The following is a 21,317-nucleotide window of genomic DNA, read 5'->3' as shown; positions in this document are numbered from 1 at the left end:
TCTCTCTCTCTCTCTCTCTCTCTCTCTCTCTCTCTCTCTCTCTCCCCTCTCTCTCTCTCTCTCATCTCCCCACTCTCTCAGCCCATATCCAATTTGTTGTCAAGTCCTGTCAAATCCACCTTTTGTCTAGACGTTCTTCTCACTTCTGACACTGCCACATCCCTGGTGCCTCACCTCACATTTGGAGTACCAGGATAGCCTTCTGCTTGGTCTCTGCCTCAAGTCTCTCCCCATTCCAGTCCAACTGTGTGATGAACTCCAGTGACTCCTTATTGTGTACTTCTAGGATTTAACAGAAACTCCTCCATTTGGATTTTAAAGCCCTAAATCACCTGGCCTCCTCCCACCTTTTCAGTCTTCTTTCACCTTTCTCGCCTCCACGTACTCTATGATCCAGTGACATCGGCTCTTTTTTGATCCTCACATGTGACACTCTATTCGGGGTGGGGAACCTGTGGCCTTGAGGTCATATGTAGCCTTCTAGGTCCTCAGGTGTGGCCCTTGGACTGAATCCAAACTCCACAGAACCAATCCCCTTAACAAAAGGATTGGTTCTGTAAAACTTGGACTCAGTCCAAAGGCTGCACCTGAGGACCTAGAGGGCTACATGTGGCCTCAAGGCCGCAGGTTCCCCACCCTTGCTCTGTGGCCTGACTTCAGGCATTTTTACTGGCTGTCCCTCATGCTTGGAGCTCTCATCTGCCTTGTTTCTACCTCCTGGCTCCCCTGACTTCCTTAAAATCTCACCTTCTGTAAGAAGCCTTTCTCAGCCCCACCCTTAATACCAGGGCCTGCCCTTTTTTGAGTATCTCCAATTTATCATATCAATATACATACATACACACATAAATATAGATAACTCTATATCCATATTTGTGTAGATAGAGATATCGGTATCAATTTCTCTATAGCTGTCTATCTAGATATAGTTTGCACATAGTTGTTTGCATGTTGTCTCCCTCATTAGACTAGATGCTCCTTGAGAGCAGGACTGTCTTTTGCCTTTCTTTGTATCCCCAGTGCTTAGCACAGTGCCTGGCACATGACTTAAGCAGGTGCTGAGACTCCTTCCAGGTTCCAATCTGGAACCAATGGCTGCCCAAAGCTACCTTGTTTCTCTGTGGGATTTACCTCAATATTTTAGTTAAATTATCACCCTTAAAACAGGAGTGTGCTGGTAAACGTTTAACAACCAACTCTTCTAGAGAAAAATATACACAGGAGACACTTTTAGATTTAATTTGCATTCTTAACATTTTCTCCATCACTTTCTTAAGCATACAAGTCCTGACTTGTAGAGTTTGCTGATCTTTGAGGTGTACATGCTCACTCTGAAATTTTAACAACTGATTGTGCAGCCGAGTTCCAACACCACCCTATTTGAGACTATTAAGAAAGACTAATGGAAGATTAATGAATAAGCAACTTTGGGAACATCCAGTGGAGCTGCCGCTGGGCTCTCTTCGAAAAGCTGTCTGGTGACCATCTCTGAAATGTCCTTGGAGGCAGGGGACTGGGGAATGAGGACTAGCTCTAGAGGCCAGATGTCTGGGCTCCACTGCCCGACTGGGCAGTAACTGAGAACATGGTGGTGTTCTCAACAATAATTTTAGAAAAACTGGCAAAGATGACAGAGTTTGAAGTGAAAGATCCTGAGTTCAGTTTTGCACATATTAGGTTTGAGATGTCTATGGTACAATCACTTGAAATGTCCAGTAGGCTGTTGGTGACTTGGGCCTGGAGCTCAGGAGAGAAACTAGGGTTGGGGAACCTAGATCCTGTCCAGCCACTCAGCCCTTTGCCCCATTTCTTCCCACCCACACCCACACCAGTCCCTCTGAACTGGCATTCCAGAAAAATGTCCCTACTTAATCCACTCTGTTCTTGATAAGTAGATGGGGGGGAGCAAACCCAATAAACCCATCATATCTAGCCAACCTCAGATGGCCAGAGCAGACCATGCTTTACATCCACCCCAGACATCTGCCTCTGCCCCCTCTCCCCTTTCCACCTCTTGCTTTGGGCTCAGTGATCAAGCCATATTACCACACTACCATTGTGGCTAGAAAGGGCCTATCAGATGACTGCGTTGCAGATCAGTTCACCAGCCCTGAGAGTCTGAGTCTCTCTGTCTCTCTATCCCTGTCTTTTGGTCTCACTGTCCCCTCCTCTCTCTCTTCATGCATTCACCTGAAGTACAGGGAAGACAGTAAGGCCTAAGAAGACTGGAAAGGTAGAAAGGGGCCAGGTTATGAAGGACTTTCAGTTCCTAACAGAGGAGCTTATATTTGACCCTAGAGATGATAGGGAGCAACTGGAACTCATTGACAAAGGGGGGGGGTGACATGATCAGACTTTTTAGTTTAGAAAGTTTAGTTTTAGAAAAATTTTGGTTTAGAAAACTCTTGGCAATTTCCCCCTACACTTTAGAATTCTTGACAATTCTGCTTCTGCAGCATCTTTTGTGTCTGTCTTCTCCTTTCCCCTTCTATGGCCTCCGACCCAGTTGTAGACCTCACCACCACCACCCCAGCTAGACCATTGTCAGACTCCTTCCTGGCCTCCCTGCCTCCAGGCTTTCCTTCTTCCCTTGTGTAAACCTCTGGGGATTACAGTGCTTGGCTCTGTGCCTCAAATCAGCCAGTCCAGAGGAGGAGCTAAGATCTAGGGGAAAGAGAAGGGCAGGAGCAGACATAGGAAGCAGACTCCCAAATGAATTGAAAGCCACAGGGACTGTGGTTGAAATCTAATTGGGAAGAGATGGAGATGAGGAACATTGGCTTCTTCACCAGACCCTACTTATTAAAAACAGAGGACCCTGACATTTCTCCCCTACACCCCCCACAGCTTCAGAGAGGCAAATTTAGGATAAATCAAAGGTCTGCTTACTTTGCAGAATGATTAAGACATTTGTGGAACTTCCTACCCCAAGAGGTAATACAGGCTGAAAGTGGAAATTTAACACCCCCTCCAGATTTACTCCCCTCAATGGGTGCTCACACTCACCGACTGGGGTTCCCAGAGGAGACTACAACCCCCCCCCCCCCCCCCCCCACCCCCGCCACAGAGGTGATCTTGAGGAGTTGTAGTTTCTCAAACTGGCTCCTTAGCCCCCACCAGTGGCCTACCCATTATTAATCAATCACTTGACTTGCATTTTCTTTTATCAAAGTGTATATAGCTAGAATATATAGCAAGAATGTAGGTTCAGTCCCCTGCCTAAACCAAGGGTGCCCTCTCCCCTTTCGTACACAAGGTTCGTAGGGAGAGTTGGTTCAAACTTCAAATTCAGTGATAGTGAAGCTGGCCTGTGGCTTATGCACATGGCCAAGGGCCACCCTCTGATTCTGGCTGAAGAGGCCCTTTCCTTCCTTTGTGAAAGCTTCATGAATGGCCCCCGAGGGTAGTTCTTTGCTGGGCTCCAAGGATTGAGACCTTTCGAGTTCTCTCTCTGAGAGAACTGAAAGGGGTCACGGTCCTTTAAGTTGCTACCATCCTGTGGTGCCTCCTTTCCACATCTGTCTGCAGGTACTTCTTCTGTGGTTGGTTGCTACTGCTCTGGTGGACCCTGCTACTGCCTCCAGGGCCGTAGGCCTTCTGATGGATCTCCCAGACTCCCACAGTCACCTGGGCACTCCTATCTCCAAATACCCATTTGGTTAAGATCAGCAAAGAAGAAACCTTTTAGAAGGAAAGACAGCATGGGTGCATGGCCACAGCTGCTAGCTGTGAGGTAGGTCACCCTTCCCCCTACAAGGCAGCCCATGCCAAGATGAAAAAGAGACTGAGAGTGCAACTTGCACCTTGGGTATGCAGACTCACTTCAGGCTCAGCACCTCCTGAGTGCTAGCTCAACAACCTGAGGATTAGTCATCAGGCTTCTCAGCCAATTGGAAGACTTTCCATCATTGCACAATACCAGGTCCCATCTCCCCCCACCCCTCATGGCTTGAGGAATTATGGAACTAGTGGGGGAGGGAGTGATTGTCTAACTTACTTGTGACTGTATGCTACTGATACATACCCTTCACTTTCCTACCTCCATGCCTTTACCCCTATGGTTCCCTGTGCCTGGGATACTCTTCCCCTCACCCCTCACCCCTCTGCCTGCGCAATGACTGAATAACTTCAACCCATCATTTAAAATCCAACTCAGATTGGATTTTGCCTCTTCCAGAAAGACCTCCCGCTCCCCACTTCAGTAATTAATGGCCTGTCTTCCTTGGGAAGTCACATAGCCCTTGGCTTCTATCTCATTTATACGCTTACTATGCACTATTTGGCTTGCTGGTTATTTATCTATGCATGTCTCATGTCTTCCTACTAGACTGCCTCAACGTCAAGGCAGAAACTACTTTTTGTCTACTGTTTGTATTCCCGACCCCATCATAGTCTTTGGAACATAGTTGGTGCTTAATCAATGCTTACTGAATTAATTTAAACTGGGAAAGGCCCTTCCTGGGACCACTTCCCAGTCATAGTGTGGGCGGAATCAAAGCTCTAGGCAGTATATCACCTAGACCTGGACAGGAAACCCCCAGGAAGGTCTATGTGTCTCTTCTCACACTCAGTTCTTCTCCACTTTCAAACAGGAGAAAAACTCCCATAGTAGGGAGTTCCAGAGTTTGGCAGAAAGATGCTTTAGGAATTAAGAAGCTCAGCCTCCCCACTGGCTCAGACGATTTGGAGGCTGAGGGTCCAGCCTAATGCTCCCCTGCCTGATTCCTCTGTTCCCGAAAATCTGACCTCCCCAAGCTCCCCCTCCCCACCAGACCATTCAGGGCCTCCTTCGCTAGAATCGCTCCCTCTTCCTATCCTCTGGACCTAAGTCATACCCTTCCTTGTCAAAGACTGTAATGGCAAATACAGTAACCCAAGCACCTCTTCATTCTGGAGGATCGCTTCGGCCTTGGAACAAACCTCCTCAGTACCCTCTGCCCCCTGGGGCTCCACCCTCTGCTCCTGGGACCTCACCCTCTGCCCCCGGGGCCCCACCCTCTTCCCCCTGGGGCCCCACCCTCTTCCCCCTGGGGCCCCACCCTCTCCCTCCCTGGAGCCCCACCCTCTGCCCCCCGGGGCTCCACCCTCTGCTCCTGGGACCCCACCCTCTGCCCCCGGCGCTCCACCCTCCACCCTCTGCTCCTGGGGCCCCATCCTCTGCCCCCGGGAGCTCCACCCTCTCTCTTATTTGGAGAGTAGAAAATGGCCATCGTAGAGCTCCTTGGAGACCCTCCATTTAAGGAGGGCGACCAGGCTAACTCTCTCTTCTTTTCCCACCTGGCTGCCCCAGTCTTGCACCTGGTCCCTTCCTTCTCTCCCTCCCTCTCCCCTCACCCCCTTTTCAGTTTCCGTTTCTGTGTTGTCTTCCTCCATTCGATTCGAAGTTCCTTGAGGGCAAGCTCTGCCTTTCTCCTTGTCTTCTCAGCCCTTAGCCCAGTTCCTGGCATCCTATAGGCACTTAATAAATGTTTAGTGACTGACTGACCTACTTACTGACTGTGGGACTTAGGATAAGACAGCTCACTTTCCTCATCTCTACCATGTGGGTGACCAAAATCTCTTCCCTTACAAACCTCTCAGGGCTGGTGTAAGGACCCCATGAGACTGGATGGGAAGTTACCATCAGTAAAGACATCTTCTCCATGGAGCTTTCCCACCAGAGCTCAGCTCTTTCTCCACATACTGACCTACAATGCTATTCTCTAGGTCTCCCCTAGTCAGGACCGCTTAGTATTAGTGCTTGATGCATGTATGCATGCATGTGTGTGTACGTATGCATGTAAGTGTAGCTTCCTGTTTCCCCAGTTGGAACGGCACCTGAGAACAAGGACTCTGTCTTTTTCCTCTTTAAGTCTCTACCATCTCGAACGATAGTGTTCCTGTAGTAGATACTTAATAGAAGTGTGTTAATGCTTATAATTAGAATGTGCCAGCATCAGGGAAAGGAGAACAGGGAAAAGTCGATTCGACTTGTCAGAACTTGGGTCTGGAGAAGCTCTGGGGAGTCATTCTGGCCACTCGGGCTCTGGTCCCGACGATTTGGTGTGGGGGTGGTTCTGTGGCTTCCCCATACTCTGCCCTTAGTTTGTACAATAACAGAAGCCTTCCCGGAGGGGCTGGGGTGGGAGTGAGGGGAGAGGACAGGAGGTGAGGGGGCACTCAGAGGAGCTTCGGGAGCCACCTCCTATAAGTCGGCTGGCTCTCTTTCGGATAGCTCCCACCCTAAGGTCCTTCGGTGGATAGCTAGGAAACTGGGCGCGGCAGAGCGGAACGGGGCGAGCCAAGGGCAGAACCAACCTCCCCCAGCACGGACTGCCCCCTCCTGAGCTTCCGCAAGTCCCGCCCTGGTCAGAAGCCCCGCTGGGAGCTGTCCTTCAGCACCACACGCCGGCCCCAGCTGGGCTGGGCACTGAGGGAGGCGGCCGTGGTGGTTGTGGTGCCGGCGGTGGCGGTGGCGGTGGCGGCAGCGGCGCTGACAGGGCCCAGGGCAGGTGGGGCTGAGCACTGAGTCCAAAGTCCCTTAAGGCCCGGGCCCCGGGAGGAAAGATCAGAACGCTGGGGATCTCCTCCACCCCGCAACCCCTCCAAAAGATTGGGGCGGGAGCCCGGGTTAGGGAAAGGGGCAGGGGCGCGGATTTGGACCTGGGAGAGGCGAGGTGAGGGTGGGGGGTCGCTGGGGCCCCGAGCTCCTAGGGCAGCGGGGGAGGGGTGTGGGAGGCGGGAGGATGCACCGAGGCGCAGAAGTGAATGCAGCTAGGGGAGGGCTGGAAGCGTCCTCGCCACCAAGGAGTACAGGCTGCAGCGGAGAGGGGGTGGGGATGGGACTGGGGGAGGGGGAGGGGAGAAGGGGGGGGAGGTGGAAAGCGACCGGCGCAGGCGCATTCGGGGCCCCCTCCCCCCTCTCTCGATTTGCTGCCCCTCTCTCTCCCCGCCTCCCTTCCCTCCCCCCTCCCCGGGGTTCTCAAGGTGTTCTCCGCACAGCGGAAGATGGCGACAGACTGAGCGGGGATGGCCAGCGCGCGCCACGGGGCCGTCCCGCTCGGCGGCAGCGGCCAGAGCCGGAGCCAGAGCCGGAGCCAGAGTGGCGCGCACGGCAAGCAGTGGGGAAAGGCGCCCTGAAGCCGCGCGCTCGGCCCGGAGCGAGTACGGAGGGGAGCCGGGGAGCAGCCAGAGCCGGAGAACAGTTGCTGGAGCCAGGGAGCAGCCGCCGGAGCCAGGGAGCAGACGCCGGAGCCGGAGAGCAGCCGCCGGAGCCGGAGAGCTGATCAGGAGGCGCAGGCAGCCCGGGAGCGCGGGGGACGGCCGGGGCCGGGGCCGGGCTCGGACAGGGGCACTGCCAGATTGAGCCAGGTAGCCGGCGATGCCCGCGGCCGGGCCCGCGGAGTGCTAAGTCGGGCTGGGCCGGACGGGAGTCGGGGCCCGAGCGGGAGCCCGAGAGCAACCGGAGCCGGGGCCAGAGTGGGAGCCGGGGCTGGGGCCGGGGCCAGGGCCGGACAGCATGAGGAGCTCGGGGCCGCGGCGGCAGCTGTCGCCGGGGTACCCCCCGTGGGTCCCTGCCCGGGCCGGGAACATCGCCTAGCGGGGCGCGAGGGGTGCGGGGACCGGGCTTGGGGGCCCAGGCGACCCACCCCACGACTCAGGCTCCAAAGGGGCCCGGCCCTGTCCGGCCCGGTGTCTCCCAGCCATGCGGCCGCCCAGGTAGAGCCCGCCCGGACGGCTACAGTAGGAGGAGCGTGGAGGGCCGCCTCGCCGAGCCGAGCCGGGCGCAGCGCAGTGCCCTCCCGCCTGCCCGTCGGTCCACCCGCCGGTCCCATCCCTCGGGTCAGGCTGCCCGCCGGTCCTCTTGCCTGTAGGTTCCCCTGACCCCCCTGAAATATGATCAGGGGCTCGTGGACGTGGCCCCGGAGAGATGCCGCTGCGCTCACGCTCTGCTACTGTTGCCGCTGCTGCTGCTGCTGCTGCTACAGCTGTTCCAGCTGCTGCTGCTGCTGCTGTGGCTGCGGCTGCTGCTGCTGGGCTCCCCGGCCCCCTCGGGGGGCCACGAGCAGCGACAAGCCGTGGGCCGACTCAGAGCGGGCGCAACGATGGCGCCTGTCACTGGCTTCGCTGCTCTTCTTTACGGTGCTGCTCTCTGACCGTCTGTGGCTGTGCGCTGGCGGCCGCCTGAGGGCCAAGGAGAGGAGCGGCTCGGTGAGGCTGCCCTGGGGGGCTGCCGGCCCAGAGCCCCAGCCCCGGCCCGAGGCCGATACTCCCCCAGCCATGCTGCTACTGCTGCCGCCGCCACCGCCTCCGCCGCCCCCGGGGGGCAGCTGTGGCTCTCTCCTGGGCAACCTGACCCAGGCCGCTGCAGCCCCGGGGCCGGGCTGTGGCAGCAGCTTCAACGGAGGCGGCGGCGGCGGCGGCCAGAGCAGCAGCCTCGACGGGGGCAGCAGCAGCAGCAGCAGCAGCAGCGGTGGCAGCCGGGCCGGCAGCATCGACGGGGCCGGAAGCAGCGGCCGCAGTAGCGGCCACTGGGGCAACAGCGGCGGCAGGGGCCCCTCTGGTCCCGAAGCGGCCTGCCTGGAGCCTCAGGCTCTGCAGAGACTCGTGGGCGCTGCGCCCCTGAGGCCCCTCATGTCTCCTCTGCCCACCTCGGGCAGGCCCCCCGCCTCCCAAACGAACTTGCTGCAAGGCCACTTTCGGAACTACACCCTGGCCTTTTGTGACTCCTACTCGGTGGCAGACCTGCTGCTGGGCATGGCCCCCCAGGACAGTCTGGACTGCAGCCTGGACGCCCTGCTGTCCGACTTGCTGACCACCGGGCCCGGGGCCTGGGAGGCGTGTTTCAGCTGTGTCCAGTTGTACCAGCGGCTGGACGAACACGCTCAGGAAAAATACGACGAGTTTGACTGCTTGCTGCAGAAATACTTGCAAGCGGAGGAGTATTCCGTGCGGTCCTGCATAGGAGACTGTAAGGTAGGGGCAGGGGACGAGGGGCGGGGCCCCTGGGAGCTGAGCTGCCGGCCTCCAGTGGACGGCGGGCTGCATTAGCAGCGCCAGCAGCAGCAGCACAGTGAGGGTGTCAGCCCGCCGCTGCCGCTCCCCCGCCGCCGCCGCCGCCACTGCCCCCCTACCCCAAGCAGGCGTCGATCCCCTTCCCCCTTCCCTCCTGCCGCCGTGTTAGATCTCTAGGCCACCCGCCTGCGCATCCCAACCCCCCCCCCCTCAAATAAATAGAGGCGCTTCGAGGTTCAGTGATTTAGTCAGGGTCACTCAGCTAGAAAGGGCCAGAGCTGGGATCTGAAGCCGGGTCTTCTGACTCGAAGGAGGCCAGGGTCCTTGCCAGTGCTCCAGGAGCCATCTCAAGACCTGCTCTCTCTCTCTCTCTCTCTCTCTCTCTCTCTCTCTCTCTCTCTCTCCCTCTCTCTCTCCTTCCGTGTTCCCACCTGTCAAAGGCTTGGAGTTCCTAGATGTGAAGTCCTGTAGGGAATAGCAGGATCCCTGAGCCCTTGGCAGCTGTGTCTAGCAATTGAGAGTCGGAGGGGCACTGGTCAAGTGAGGTGGAGGCCTGGAGGGCCCCTGGCCCCTGTCTCTGGCCTTCTCACCTCTGAACCAGCCCTGCCCCCTGATTTCAATAGGGTCTTCCTAGAAGAGCTAAGGGGAATGGGAAGCCAAGAGGTATCCAGATCAGGGGCTGACCACTTGACATTCTGACTCTTACCCCTTTCTTGCTGCTGAAGGCCAAGAACAGGGCTCTAGGGAGGGATGGGGAACGACTACCTCAAAAGGCATGGCCACTGGTGACCTGGGAGGCCTGGGTTGGACATCAATGGGCAAGGAAGGCTCCTCAATGGCTCCTAGGGATATTGACTGAGATTCGCCCCCTCACTCCCATGCTCCAGGAACCCCCAAAGCCTGTTCCTTCTGTCTGGCTTCTCTCAGAAGAAAGTGGGTGAGACAGAACCTACCTGGTCTCCTCCAGCTTTATTCATTAAAAAAGCTCCCTTACCCAGATTCCCCCCAAGTTGGTCTTTGGTGAGAGTAGAGGGAAAGAGGAATCAGAGTTGGAGAAGGGCTGAGCTGAGCTTCTTCTACATTGAACTAAACTATATGCACTGAGAGAGCCTGATGGTAGGCTAAGCCTGGACATCAAGAGGATGATGGGGGATGTAAGCTGAATCTGGATCTACTGAGCTGCTCAAATCTTTGGCAGGAATGAGGGGGAGGGAGGGGACAGTCAGTATAGTCACAGGCTTAGGTAGTGAGGGTGGGCAAGGAGACCAGGGCAGATGGGAGTCTTCCCTCCTCCTTGCGCATCAGGAGCTGGATGGATTCCTCCTACCAAGTGTGCATTTGTTGCTAGAAAGTACTTTCTTCTTCAAGGCCCCATGGATCCAATGTGCCACCCAATAGATGCTCTAACAGTTCTGGGGCAAGAGGATGGATGGGATGTTGGGGTGGGGGAGAGGTCTTTGCTCCTGACTTTCCTTTCTCCAGTTACTCTCCCTCCCTCCTCCTTCAGCCTCAGCTGACTCACTGCCTCACTCACACTATCAAATGAGAAATGCAACCCCTTAAAGTCACACAGCCACCTAGGGAAACTGACTCCCCCCTTCCAGGCAATGTCAGAGGGAGACCTCCAGATCTGGAGATTGGCGTGTGAGCAAGCACACACACACACACACACACACACACACACACACACACACACCTTCAAAAGTGTCACAGAAGCAGACAAAATGTCACAGAGACCTCCAGATCTGGAGAATAACACACACACACACACACACACACACACACACACACACACTCATCCCTCCAAAAGTGTCACAGAAGCAGACGAAATGTCACAGAAAGACACAGACATACCCACACCCACAGTGCTATCCACACAGGCATAGACAGAAGCGCTGTCACATACATACATACATACATACACACACACACACACACACACACACACACACACACACAGACAAAATTTGTCCCAAAGAAGAGGCACACAGCTTTGGTGTCAACCACTAGCACATAACCACGGACCATGTCAGAATGTTTCATGTACTGATGATGTATCCTGGAGACAAAGCCACATGGCTAGCCTGGCAGAGAAATTGGTCTCCCGCCCCCAAGCCCACAGCATTGATTTTTAAAAAATCAAACCCCAGAATTCATTCCATAAACAAACATTTATTGAGCAGCTGTTATGTATAGAAGACTGAGCAGGCTTGAAGGGAGGTGGAAGTCATCATACAAGAATAAGTAAGACAGGGCCCAGGGTCTCAAGGAACTTAGAGTCTGGTAGAGGAGATGAGACATGTATACAACTCTGATACAAATTAAAGTGTAATAAGTCCATAAGAGATCTCAAAATTGTGAGACTAAATGAGAGAAGTTCACTGCTAGATGGGGGATTGTGGATCTCCTGGGGCTCCTGGAAAAGCTGAACCTTGAAGGATGGGTAGGATTTCAATAGGTGGAGATGGTGGGACAATGCAGGGCACTTGGGGAGGGGGCTGAGCACAGGTAGATCTCTGCTGGTGCCAGTAAAGAATCCCATAGAGTTTGTCACATTTATGGAATTCACGTTGCTTATTTCCACTGGGCTGGAACCAATTACCATATTTTCATAATTATAACTTCAAATAGTTCAAATTCAACTACATGCAGTCATTTCAAGGGATTCATTATTAACACTAATTTAGACCTACCTGTACTCCCAGATGGGAGATGGATGGGCCACTGAAAACTGCCCTACAGGTTTCTATTTATCTACTCCCCAGCTCCAAATTCCCAGTTTCCCTCAGAGTTCCTGCTGTCTCACTTGCTTTCCTCTTCTTTGATTGTCCCTCCCCCTTTATCTGCTGCCTTTCTCCTGAAAGTGGGCTTAAAGATGTTTAGCCAAAGTCCTCTCCTCTCCTCTGCCACCCCCACCCCATGTCACATCCCTGTATTCCAGGGCATAGGACCTAAACCACTCCAAGACTCCAAGATGCAAATCCCTGGGGGCTGTTACGTGAACCTTGGGGCTGATTTCACGTGTTCAGGTCCTCTTACTCATCCCCAGACTCAGCCTCTGTCACTTCCTCTCCTAGTTGCCCTGGGAGATCACATAACCTCTCTTTGGGTCTCTGGGGGATGAGAGGACAGTCAGCCCTGAGGCCAGGAAGCTTTTTCTCCAATGCCAGCCAAGCCTGGTGCTCCCTGCTTAAATGACTGAATCCCTGAGGCCCAGCCATGTTTAGTGCTTCTGAAGCCCTTCTGCCTTCTCCCTTCGGCCCTTGTTTCAGGCCCCACCAATCATACCTCACTGCTGCCTGTGACACCTGCTAATTTAGGGCCAACTGCAACATCTTCTTAATGTGATACTTGCTTCCTTTCTTAAAGCAGAAAGGAGATTTACCCAGGCCCTGGATCCCACTGTCTGAGTACCCCCTCCCCCCAACCCTCCCCCCCCCCCCCCAGCCATCCTGTGGCCTTGCCCTTCGATAGCTCTGTCCTCAGCCCTGTGACTCTGTCTTAGGTGTTTCTGGGAAACTGGCCTCAGCTGGGGGCCACTATATTTTCTCTGTACTCTCTTACATGCAAGGCAGCTTTGTGGCTGTCCATCTAGGGCCCTGATATTGCCCCCGGCGGCAGTTCTGGGTCCAGAGTCCTTCCCTTAATCCTCAGTCTCATTTCTGCTCCAGACCCTTAAATGCTTGATGGACAGGGGAGGCTAGGTGGCTTTAACACTTTTGATTTGGAGGAATGAAAAGGAAGCCTGGGAGGAAGTTGCCTTCAGTCCTCCTTCCCTGCTAGGCTAGGGTCAGAGAAGGAGCAGAGCAGATCTGCCACCTGGCGCCCCAAGACTTACTTACCCAGGCTAGCTGGCCCCACTGTTATCACATAGATGCCTTCTGCCTCCCCACTCCAAGCAAGATTCCATGGCCTGGAGCCAAACACCCCTGGCAATGGGCAGAGGCGAGATAGGCTCGGCCTCTCCCATGTACTTGTATGCCAGCCTAGTCTAGGCTAGCAGAGCAATGGAAGCAAATCCTGCCCTCTGCCCTGGTTATGCCACATCTGGAATGTAAATTGTTTTCAGATCTGGGTGCCACATTTTAGGAAGGACATTGACAAAGTGGAGGGCACTCCAAGGAGGGCAAGCAGGCTGCCTATAGAGACTAGGAACCATGCCATAGCAAGATCTCTGGAAGGAGCTGGGAATGCTTAGCGTGAAGAGAAGACTGGAGCTCGGAGTGGGGACATCATGAGCTTCTGGTGAATGTGAAGCACTGCTCTGTGGACGGGGGCTTAGCTTTGTTCTGCTTGGCCCCAGAGGGCAGGACCAGGAGCAATGAGTAGTGATAAGAGACCAAGATTTCAGCTTGATGTAAGGAAGAACTCTCGAACAATGAGAAGTGTCCCAAATTAGGACGGGCTCCTTCGTGCCCAGACAGTTTGAACAGAGACTGGCTAACCACTTTCAGGGGATGCTGTAGGAAGGGGTTCCTGCACAGGTACTGGTTGGACTAGAGGTCCCTCCCGTCAAGAGACTCTGGGATTTCAAACACCCTCTTCTCTATGGCAGTGCCCTGGCACCATGCCTGCTGGGCACCAGGAGTGCATGTTCTGATTAGAATTTCAAAGCCAGCTTCCTGCAGAGATTAACCCCTGTCCTCTTGTCCATCACCTCCTGCTGCACTACAGGCTTCAAGACACCAATGAGCAGAGCTCTGCAGGGGGCCTCCTTTACCCTGGGGCTCTTGCTGGCCTAGGAGGATACCCTATTTCCCCAAACCGCATGCAGCTACTGTTCAGGTTTCCTCCAGCAAATGGTGCTTGTCACTTTCTCTCCAAGGGGCTAGCTTTGGAGAAATTGGCCCGTTAGTGAGCGAGATTGCCCCAGTGGCCTCAGCTGTCCAGGTTATGGTTCTTTCCCACCTCCTACTCAGGGTGCTTCTGGTCTGTCTCCTGCTCTGGTCAGCCTCCCAATCCCCTACAGGGGGAGCCTGGACCCATCACACCTCTGCCCTCCACACCTGACAGCCTCCTGGGCTTCCCGTTGGAGGAAAAGGGAGGGGAGGGAGAGAGACTTCTGGTCCAGGTGCCTCTTACCCCTTTGCACCAAGCGTCAGGGCTTCATAAGCAAATTGCAGGTCAGAAGCTGGTAGAGCAGAAATTTTGACTTGCTCCTATCACCTCTCTGGCTTCCAACACCCTCTAGCACCAGGGGGCTATTCCTGGGGCCTCTTCTCTGTCTCTTTCCTTTCTATGTATGTCCCTTTCTGTCTGTGTTTCTCCCTGCCTCCCCTCTCTCTCCTCTCTCTCTTTGTCTCTGTCTCTCTTTTTCTGTCTCTTCTGTCTCTGTCTCTTTTCTCTGTCTCTCTCTCTCTTCTCTCTCTGTTTCCTCTGTGTGTCTCTCTCCTCTCTCTCTGCTCCTCCTCCTCCTCTCTATCTCTCTCCTCTCTGTCTCTCTCCTCTCTGTGTCTCTCTCTCCTCTCTCTCTCCCCTTCTGTCTCTCTCTCCTCTCTCTGTCTCTCTCTCTGTGTGCCTCTGCCTCTCTATTTCCTTCCCTCTCCCTCTCTCTCCCTTCCCCTTCTCTCCCTCCCACTCTCCCTCCCTCCCCTTCCCCCCTCTCTCTGTCTCTGTCTGTCTCTCTCCTCTCTCTTTCTCTCTCCCTCTCTACTCCCATCCCAGAGGTAACCTTTTCAGTAGGGGCAAGATGGCAGCTCAGCTTGGCCTCCTCCCTCCTGAGCCAGCATTTTCAGGATGGTGGATGGAATTTGGAATGAGAACCAGTGCCAGCCAGGGAGAGATGTGGGAGCAGAACTACAGGGTCCTTACTTATGGGCTCAAGGAGGGATGCTATTCATGGAGCTAGGAGGGCAAGGGAGATGATAGATTGGTCCTTTCCCTTCTAGAACTCTAGAGGGTTACAAAGTGCATGCATACCCCTGATCTCATTTGGTCCTCACCACAGTCCTTGGATGGAGACCAGATAGTTTTATCTCCATTTTGCAGATTTGAAAACCAAGTCTCAGAGAGGTTAAGGGATTAGACGTGTTCTCCTGGACTCCAGAAAGCAGAACTAGAAGCAACTAGTTAGAAGCTGTAGGGAGACAAATAGATATGATCTTCAAAAGAAAAACTTCTTAGCAATTTGCAGTGTCCCAAAGAGAAAGGGGCTGCCTAGGGAGGAGGTGGATGAGCACTTAGAGAGACAGTCTGGACAGCGTCTCTGCCCCAGCTTCTCCTCTTTTGCTCCAGTCTCGGATGCAGGGGCCCTTCTTCTTTCCCAGGCCGACCCTCTATGTGTACTCTTGGGCCTGGCTCCTGCCAGCATCTTTCCCATTTGGCCCTCCTCATTTCTCTTCTATATTCCCTCTTCTTCCCTGCCACTTGCAAATGTGCCTGGATGGCCCTCAGGCCGAGAAAAACCTGCACTGGGCCATGGCCCTCTCTTCATGATCTTTTGTGCTCGCCCCTTTCACAGCCAAACTCCTGAAAAACAGAACAAAACAAAAAGCTGTCCTCATTGCCCCTACTTGCTCACTTCCCCACCCACTTTTCAGTCCCTTGCCATCTGACTTCTGAGCCCAGCACTTAAATTCAACTGCTCTCTCCAAGGTTAGCAACAGATGTCTTAGTTGCTAAATTTGATGGCATTTCATTAGCCCTCATTCCTTATGGACCTTTCTGCAGCTTTTGACACTGTTGACTACTCTCTTTGCCTGCAAATCCTCTCCTCCCTTTCTCCCTTTTTGTACCATTGTTCTGCTCTCTGTGTCTCTCTCTCTGTCTCTCTTTGTCTCTCTCTGTGTCTCTTCTCTCTCTCTGTGTCTCCTCTCTGTCTCTGTGTTTCTTCTCTCTCTGTCTCTGTGTGTGTCTCTCTCTCCATCTCTGTCTGTCTCTGTTTCTGTCTGTCTGTTTGTCTCTCTCTCTCCTCTCTGGATCGTTAACTCTCTTTTTTCTTTTCTCTTTCCCTCTTTCTCTCTGTCTCTGTCTCTCTCCTTTCTGTGTGTCTCTCTCCTCTCTCTGTCTCTCCCCCTCTCCTTTCTCTCTCTCTGGCTCTCTCTTTTCTCTGTCTTTCACTCTCTTTCTTCTTTCTGTCTGTCTCTCTGTCTCTCTCTTCTCCCCCTTCCCCACTTTGTCTCTCTCTCTCTCTCTCTCTCTCTCTCTCTCTCTCTCTCTCTCTCTCTCTCTCTCTCCTCTCTCCCTGTCTTTCTCTTCTCTCTCTCTGTCTCTCTTTCTCTCTTATCTCTCTCTGTCTCTTTTCTGTGTGTGTGTGTGTGTGTATGTCTGTCCCCTCTGTTCTCTCTCTCTCTTCTCTCTGGCTCTTTTCTCTCTTCTCTCTCTCTTTTTCTCTCCCTTTAGCTTTTTCACTCTCTCTGTCTCTTTCCTTTCTATGTATGTCCCTTTCTGTCTGTGTTTCTCCCTGCCTCCCCTCTCTCTCCTCTCTCTCTTTGTCTCTGTCTCTCTTTTTCTGTCTCTTCTGTCTCTATCTCTTTTCTCTGTCTCTCTTTCTTTTCTCTCTCTGTTTCCTCTGTGTGTCTCTCTCCTCTCTCTCTGCTCCTTCTCCTCCTCTCTATCTCTCTCCTCTCTGTCTCTCTCTTCTCTGTCTCTTTCTCCTCTCTCTCTCCCCCTCTGTCTCTCTCTCCTCTCTCTGTCTCTCTCTCTGTGTGCCTCTGCCTCTCTATTTCCTTCCCTCTCCCTCTCTCTCCCTTCCCCTTCTCTCCCTCCCACTCTTCCTCCCTCCCCTTCTGCCCTTTCTCTGTGTCTCTGTTTATCTCTCTCCTCTCTCTTTCTCTCTCCCTCTCTCTCTAAGTTGCTGCCTGTCTCCCTCCCTCCCCCTCTCCCTCCCCCCTCCTCCTCCCTTCTCTCTTGGTTCTTCCACCTTCTCTCTCCCTTCCTCCCCATTCTCCCTCCCTCCCCCTCCCCCCTCCCCTCTCCTCATCCTCCTACCTGACTGGCTGCTCTTTATTCTCTTTTGCTGGATTATCATCCATAGGCCACTTCCTAATCACCAGTATCCCACAAGATCCCTGAATCCTCTTTTCTTCTCTCTACATTCGTTTGGTGATTTTTGTCAGGTCACATGGGTTCAGCTGTGTCCTATTCATGTAGATGGCTCTCAGATCAATGTATCCAGCTCTTATTTCTTTCCTGAATTCTGGTCTCAGATCAGCAAATTCATCTTGGATAGCTCCACTTGGGCGGTCTGGAAGCATCCAAAATTCAGCATGTCCCAAACAGAGCTTCCTCTCCGAACAGGCCTTTCTTCCAAAGCCCCGTTCTGTGTCTAACACTGATTCCGAATCGGTGTCTTCCTGGCCAGGGCATCATCTACATTTGCAGCCTATTTCAACTGGAAGCTTCCCCCCCCCCCCAATATCTCATCAGTTACTAGGTCCTGACCTTTCCACATCTACATGGCTCCTGGCTTCCTTCAGTCTGGTCACACAGCCCAGGCTCTCATCTTGTCGCCTGGACTATTGCAGGGACCTCCCAAGTGGTCTTCCGCGGAAATGCCTAAAAGCACAAGGTCTGACTGCCACGCCCCTGCTCAAGGATGGATCCCTACTGCTTCTAGGGTCAATTATAAACTGCTCAGTCTGCATTTCAATCCATTCCCAGTCTGGTACCCTTCTGCGTTCACCTAGCACCTTGGCCCACTTCAGCACGCTGCATTCTGCCAAGCTGATCTGTCTGCTGTTCCCCGTTAGGTGACGCTCGGTCTCCTGACTCTGAACGATCCCACAGGTGTTAGCTCGAAGCCCCCAGGGGTGGAATGCACGCCTCCATGACTTGCACTTTTTATTATTCTGAGTTACTTCTTTAGGGTCAGCTCAGGCAGCGTCTTCCACCGGAAGCTTGTGGTATTACCGCTAGCTGTTGGGGGCTTTCTCTCCTCAAATTGGAGTGTGTTCATGAGCTGTTTACAGGCGGTGGCTCCCTCCCCCAGAAGACTGCAAGCGCCTTCAGGACAGAGGACTCTGCTTCAGTTATATCTTAGGGTCTGTAGTGCTCAGTGCCGGAACGCGCTCAATAAATACTTGCTGGAATGAATTGAGGTAGGGATTGAACTAGTTTTCCTCTGAGGGACCTTTTACTTCTCTGATGGTTTCCCAGACCAATGTGCCTTTCTGGCATTGACTAATTCTGAGTAAAGGTCAGAGGGGAGAGGAGGCAGGAGGAGGGAAGTGAGAGGAGGCAGGAGGAGAGAGGAGGTGGGAAGAGTGAGGGGAGAGGAAGCAGGAGGAGGGAGGGGAGAGGAGGCAGTAGGGGAGAGAAGGTGCGAAAAGTGAGGGAAGAGGAGGGAGGAGAGGCAGGAGGAGGGAGAGGAGGCAGGGGAAAGGAGGCAGGAGGGGGAGAGGAGAAGCAGGAGGAGGGAGGGGAGAGGAGGCAGGAGGAGAGAGGGGAGAGGAGGCAGGAGGAGGGAGGGGAGAGGAGACAGGAAGGGAGAGGAGGCAAGAGGAGGGAGGTGAGAGGAAGCAGGAGGGGGGAGAAGGCAGGAGGAGGGAGGAGGGGAGAGGAGGTGGGTGAGGGATCTAAAATGAGCTGTGATCCAAGAGCTTCTGGGCACTGCACCTGAATGGGATGGTGGCAGGAGCTAAAGGTATTCTAGACCAGGGCTTCTTAAATCTGTTCTACTCCTGACTCCTGCAGTGATTCTTAAACTGTGGGTTGCAACCCCATATGGGGATCTAGACTTGCCCTGTGGCTGGGCCTGGGCAGACCTGTGGTGGCCCTGCCCCTTGGGCTCACCCTTCTCCCATCCTACAACATAGTCTCAAAGGCCCCTGCCTGCTGGTAGTGTTTGAGTTGAAACTAGAACGCAGGTGTTCTAGTTTCCAGAATTGTGCAGTAGTGGCTTTTGCACCCCCAGAGACTTGGAAAGAAGAAGGTTTTGCCCCAGCTCCAGGGCCCCTCTGGGCAGACTGGCAGGAATTCCCCCCCCCCCGCCCCACACATGTCCAGTTTGGGGGACCGAAAGTATTCCCTTTGCCCGTGGTCAGAAGGGCTGCTGACCTCTGTTCTCCTGCTCTCTGCTTCTCAGACCACTGTTCTCTCGATTTCTTACATTTGTGAGCAAAAGATTATTCTGCACAAGCAGCAAATGTTAAAGCCCAGCCTAGATGGCGCCCTTTGGTGTTGTGACCAAGGAAGGCCCCCTACTAAGTGAACTCGACAATCAATGGTCATCACCTCACACGATGAATAAGCCTGAGTGGAGAAGGGAGTGCCCAGGAGCCTGCTTAGCTTTGTGCCTTGATGGCCACCAAACACGGCTGACAAAGTCATCACCACATGAGCCTGCCCAGAGAGCCCAGGGCCTATCCACAGGCGGCCACCACTGCTAGGCCGTGGGAGTGACCTTAGCGGGCAGGGGAGCCCTGGAAGCCATGTCTTTTGTTAGTCCTTCATGAGAAAGTGGGAAGGGGCTCCACAGCTGAGATAGCTCTCCTTAGCCACTACTCCCCTTTGGGCTCCAGGACAGTATGAGCCAAGGGCTGTAGCTGAGGAGCCTCCATGGAGCACCCCAGAGCTTAGCACTGGCCAAGACACCTTAAGGATTGCCAGGTTCAAGCCCGTCACTTGCATCTGAGACCAGACAGAGGGAGGGATTTGTTTAAGGCCAGGCACTAAATCAGGGGCAGAAGCAGGATTCAAATCTAAGTCCTCTACTCTCCATGTTGAAGCTCTTTCCATTTCGTGAACCTTGTGAGTAGGGTTGGAGATCCAGAGGTCAAGGTCTGTAGGATGAAAACTAATAGTTAAAGGGAATAGGGCAGAAAATTTACCTCCACAAGGGTCACATGAGAAAAGGACTCATTGTAAGGAGGCCCCATGAGAGACCAGCCACCAGAGGTCATGCCATGACATGCTCCCAACCTGCAGCTCCTCCTAGGTCAGCGGTGGGCCAGCCGGCCCATCTGGACCCCACTGTGGCCCCAGGGCTGCTCAGCTACTTGGGGGGCACAGTGGAGTGGGAGGGAAAAGGCTCGTCACCCCATGGGATGTAAAACCCAGGTCAGATCAGCCAGTGCTCAATAGGCATCCCAAGGGGCCAAGAGGTGAGCTGCTGAAAGCGTTTCATTGGGCAGGAAACAGCGTGAAGGAAGTAAGGGGACATGGGGAGGAGCAGAGTGCAGGATTCTTGAGTCTGCTAACCACCTTCAGCATGCTTCCCTCGCCTGCCTGTACCGACAGGGGCTGATTGGGTTCTGCCCCAGTCCCCCAAGCCGACTGCATGAGCCACAGCAGCAACTCTAGAGAGCAGCTTCTGTGCAGGACACAGAGCCCCTCCCTCGGCCTCCACCCAGTGGAGAGCACCACAGAGCCTCACCTCTGAGATAGGGCTTTCCTTACACTTGTGCCCACTAACTGCAGAACTTCCCCTCTGTGGTGCCCAGTGGCTAGGAGCCCTTGGGGTCTGCATTTCTCTCTGGACAGAGCTGGGGGTCCTAGCCCATGAGGGCCAAGCATACAGTACCTGCCCGTGGGGCCTTTAGAACCAGAAGAGGCATGAGTGACATGCATGTGAAACAGGCTAGCGGGTAGGTGGGTAGACAAGTCAGTCCCTGAGCCCAGCAAACTGTCAGTGAATGTGCCCAGCTTCCCTCTGCTACCTGGCATCTACCCTTGGCTCATCTCACATGGCTTAGTGAATGGAGGATTGGACTTGGAATCCAGAAGATGTACTCACATGCTGCCTTAGACACTTCATGGTCATGTGCCCAACCTTACTGAGGCTTAGATTCCTCATTTGTAAGGTGAGGATGATAGGACCTACCTCACAGGGTTGTTGTGAGGAACCGAGGAGATTACAGATGTAAAGCACTTTGCCAACCATAAACATGAGCTACTGCCATCATTGTTCCTCTCCAGTCGTCTCTCAATCAGTATCAAACTTCCTCTTCTCCCAGTCCCCGTGCCTACCCCAGACCTGCCATGTGGCATCTCTCACTATCAGTTACAGATCACCTGGTCTGGGAACTCTCTGTTGGCCATCGACATCCCAAAGGGAACTTGGGAGGAGCTCGTGGTGGGTGGGTTGTGGTAGTGGGTTATGGGCTACTTGTTCAGGTCCAGGTGAGTCTCCATGGCCTCTGAAGTCACCTTTGAGATTCTGTAAAAGCCAAAAGAAGGACCCACCTGTCAATGGAGCAGAGGGGCCTGTGAGGTCAGAACCACTGGATGGTCAGTGGAGAAAGCCATGAGGCAGCCAGCTCTTCAACAAGCCAAGGGACCAGAGGAACCAGAGGGTGGATCAACAAGCTGGACCCCTAATCCTGGCACTGGTAAGACATGGGGAGTATGAGGCCAGAACCCTGACCAGAAGGGGAGATGAATGG

General features: G+C 54.0%; 1 protein-coding gene and 1 pseudogene across 1 annotated transcript in view; both read left to right on the top strand.

The window, feature by feature from the left end:
* The window catches only part of LOC114023963, a 36,870-nt pseudogene extending 32,074 nt beyond the window's left edge, over positions 1-4,796 (top strand).
* A 3,017-nt stretch (positions 4,797-7,813) lies between these two features.
* The window catches only part of FAM155B (family with sequence similarity 155 member B), a 34,058-nt gene continuing 20,554 nt past the window's right edge, over positions 7,814-21,317 (top strand). The window contains exons 1-3 of the mRNA XM_027836713.1: positions 7,814-7,925; positions 7,977-8,368; positions 8,522-8,955. Coding sequence (XP_027692514.1) covers positions 7,876-7,925; positions 7,977-8,368; positions 8,522-8,955 — 876 coding nt within the window. The 5' untranslated portion in view covers positions 7,814-7,875. The remainder of the gene's footprint in view (positions 7,926-7,976; positions 8,369-8,521; positions 8,956-21,317) is intronic.

This window comes from Vombatus ursinus, unplaced genomic scaffold, assembly GCF_900497805.2.
Source record: "Vombatus ursinus unplaced genomic scaffold, bare-nosed wombat genome assembly UNPS02014819.1, whole genome shotgun sequence".
In the NCBI taxonomy this organism is placed as follows: Eukaryota; Metazoa; Chordata; class Mammalia; order Diprotodontia; family Vombatidae; genus Vombatus; species Vombatus ursinus.
This window is presented reverse-complemented; position numbering and strand designations above follow the sequence as displayed.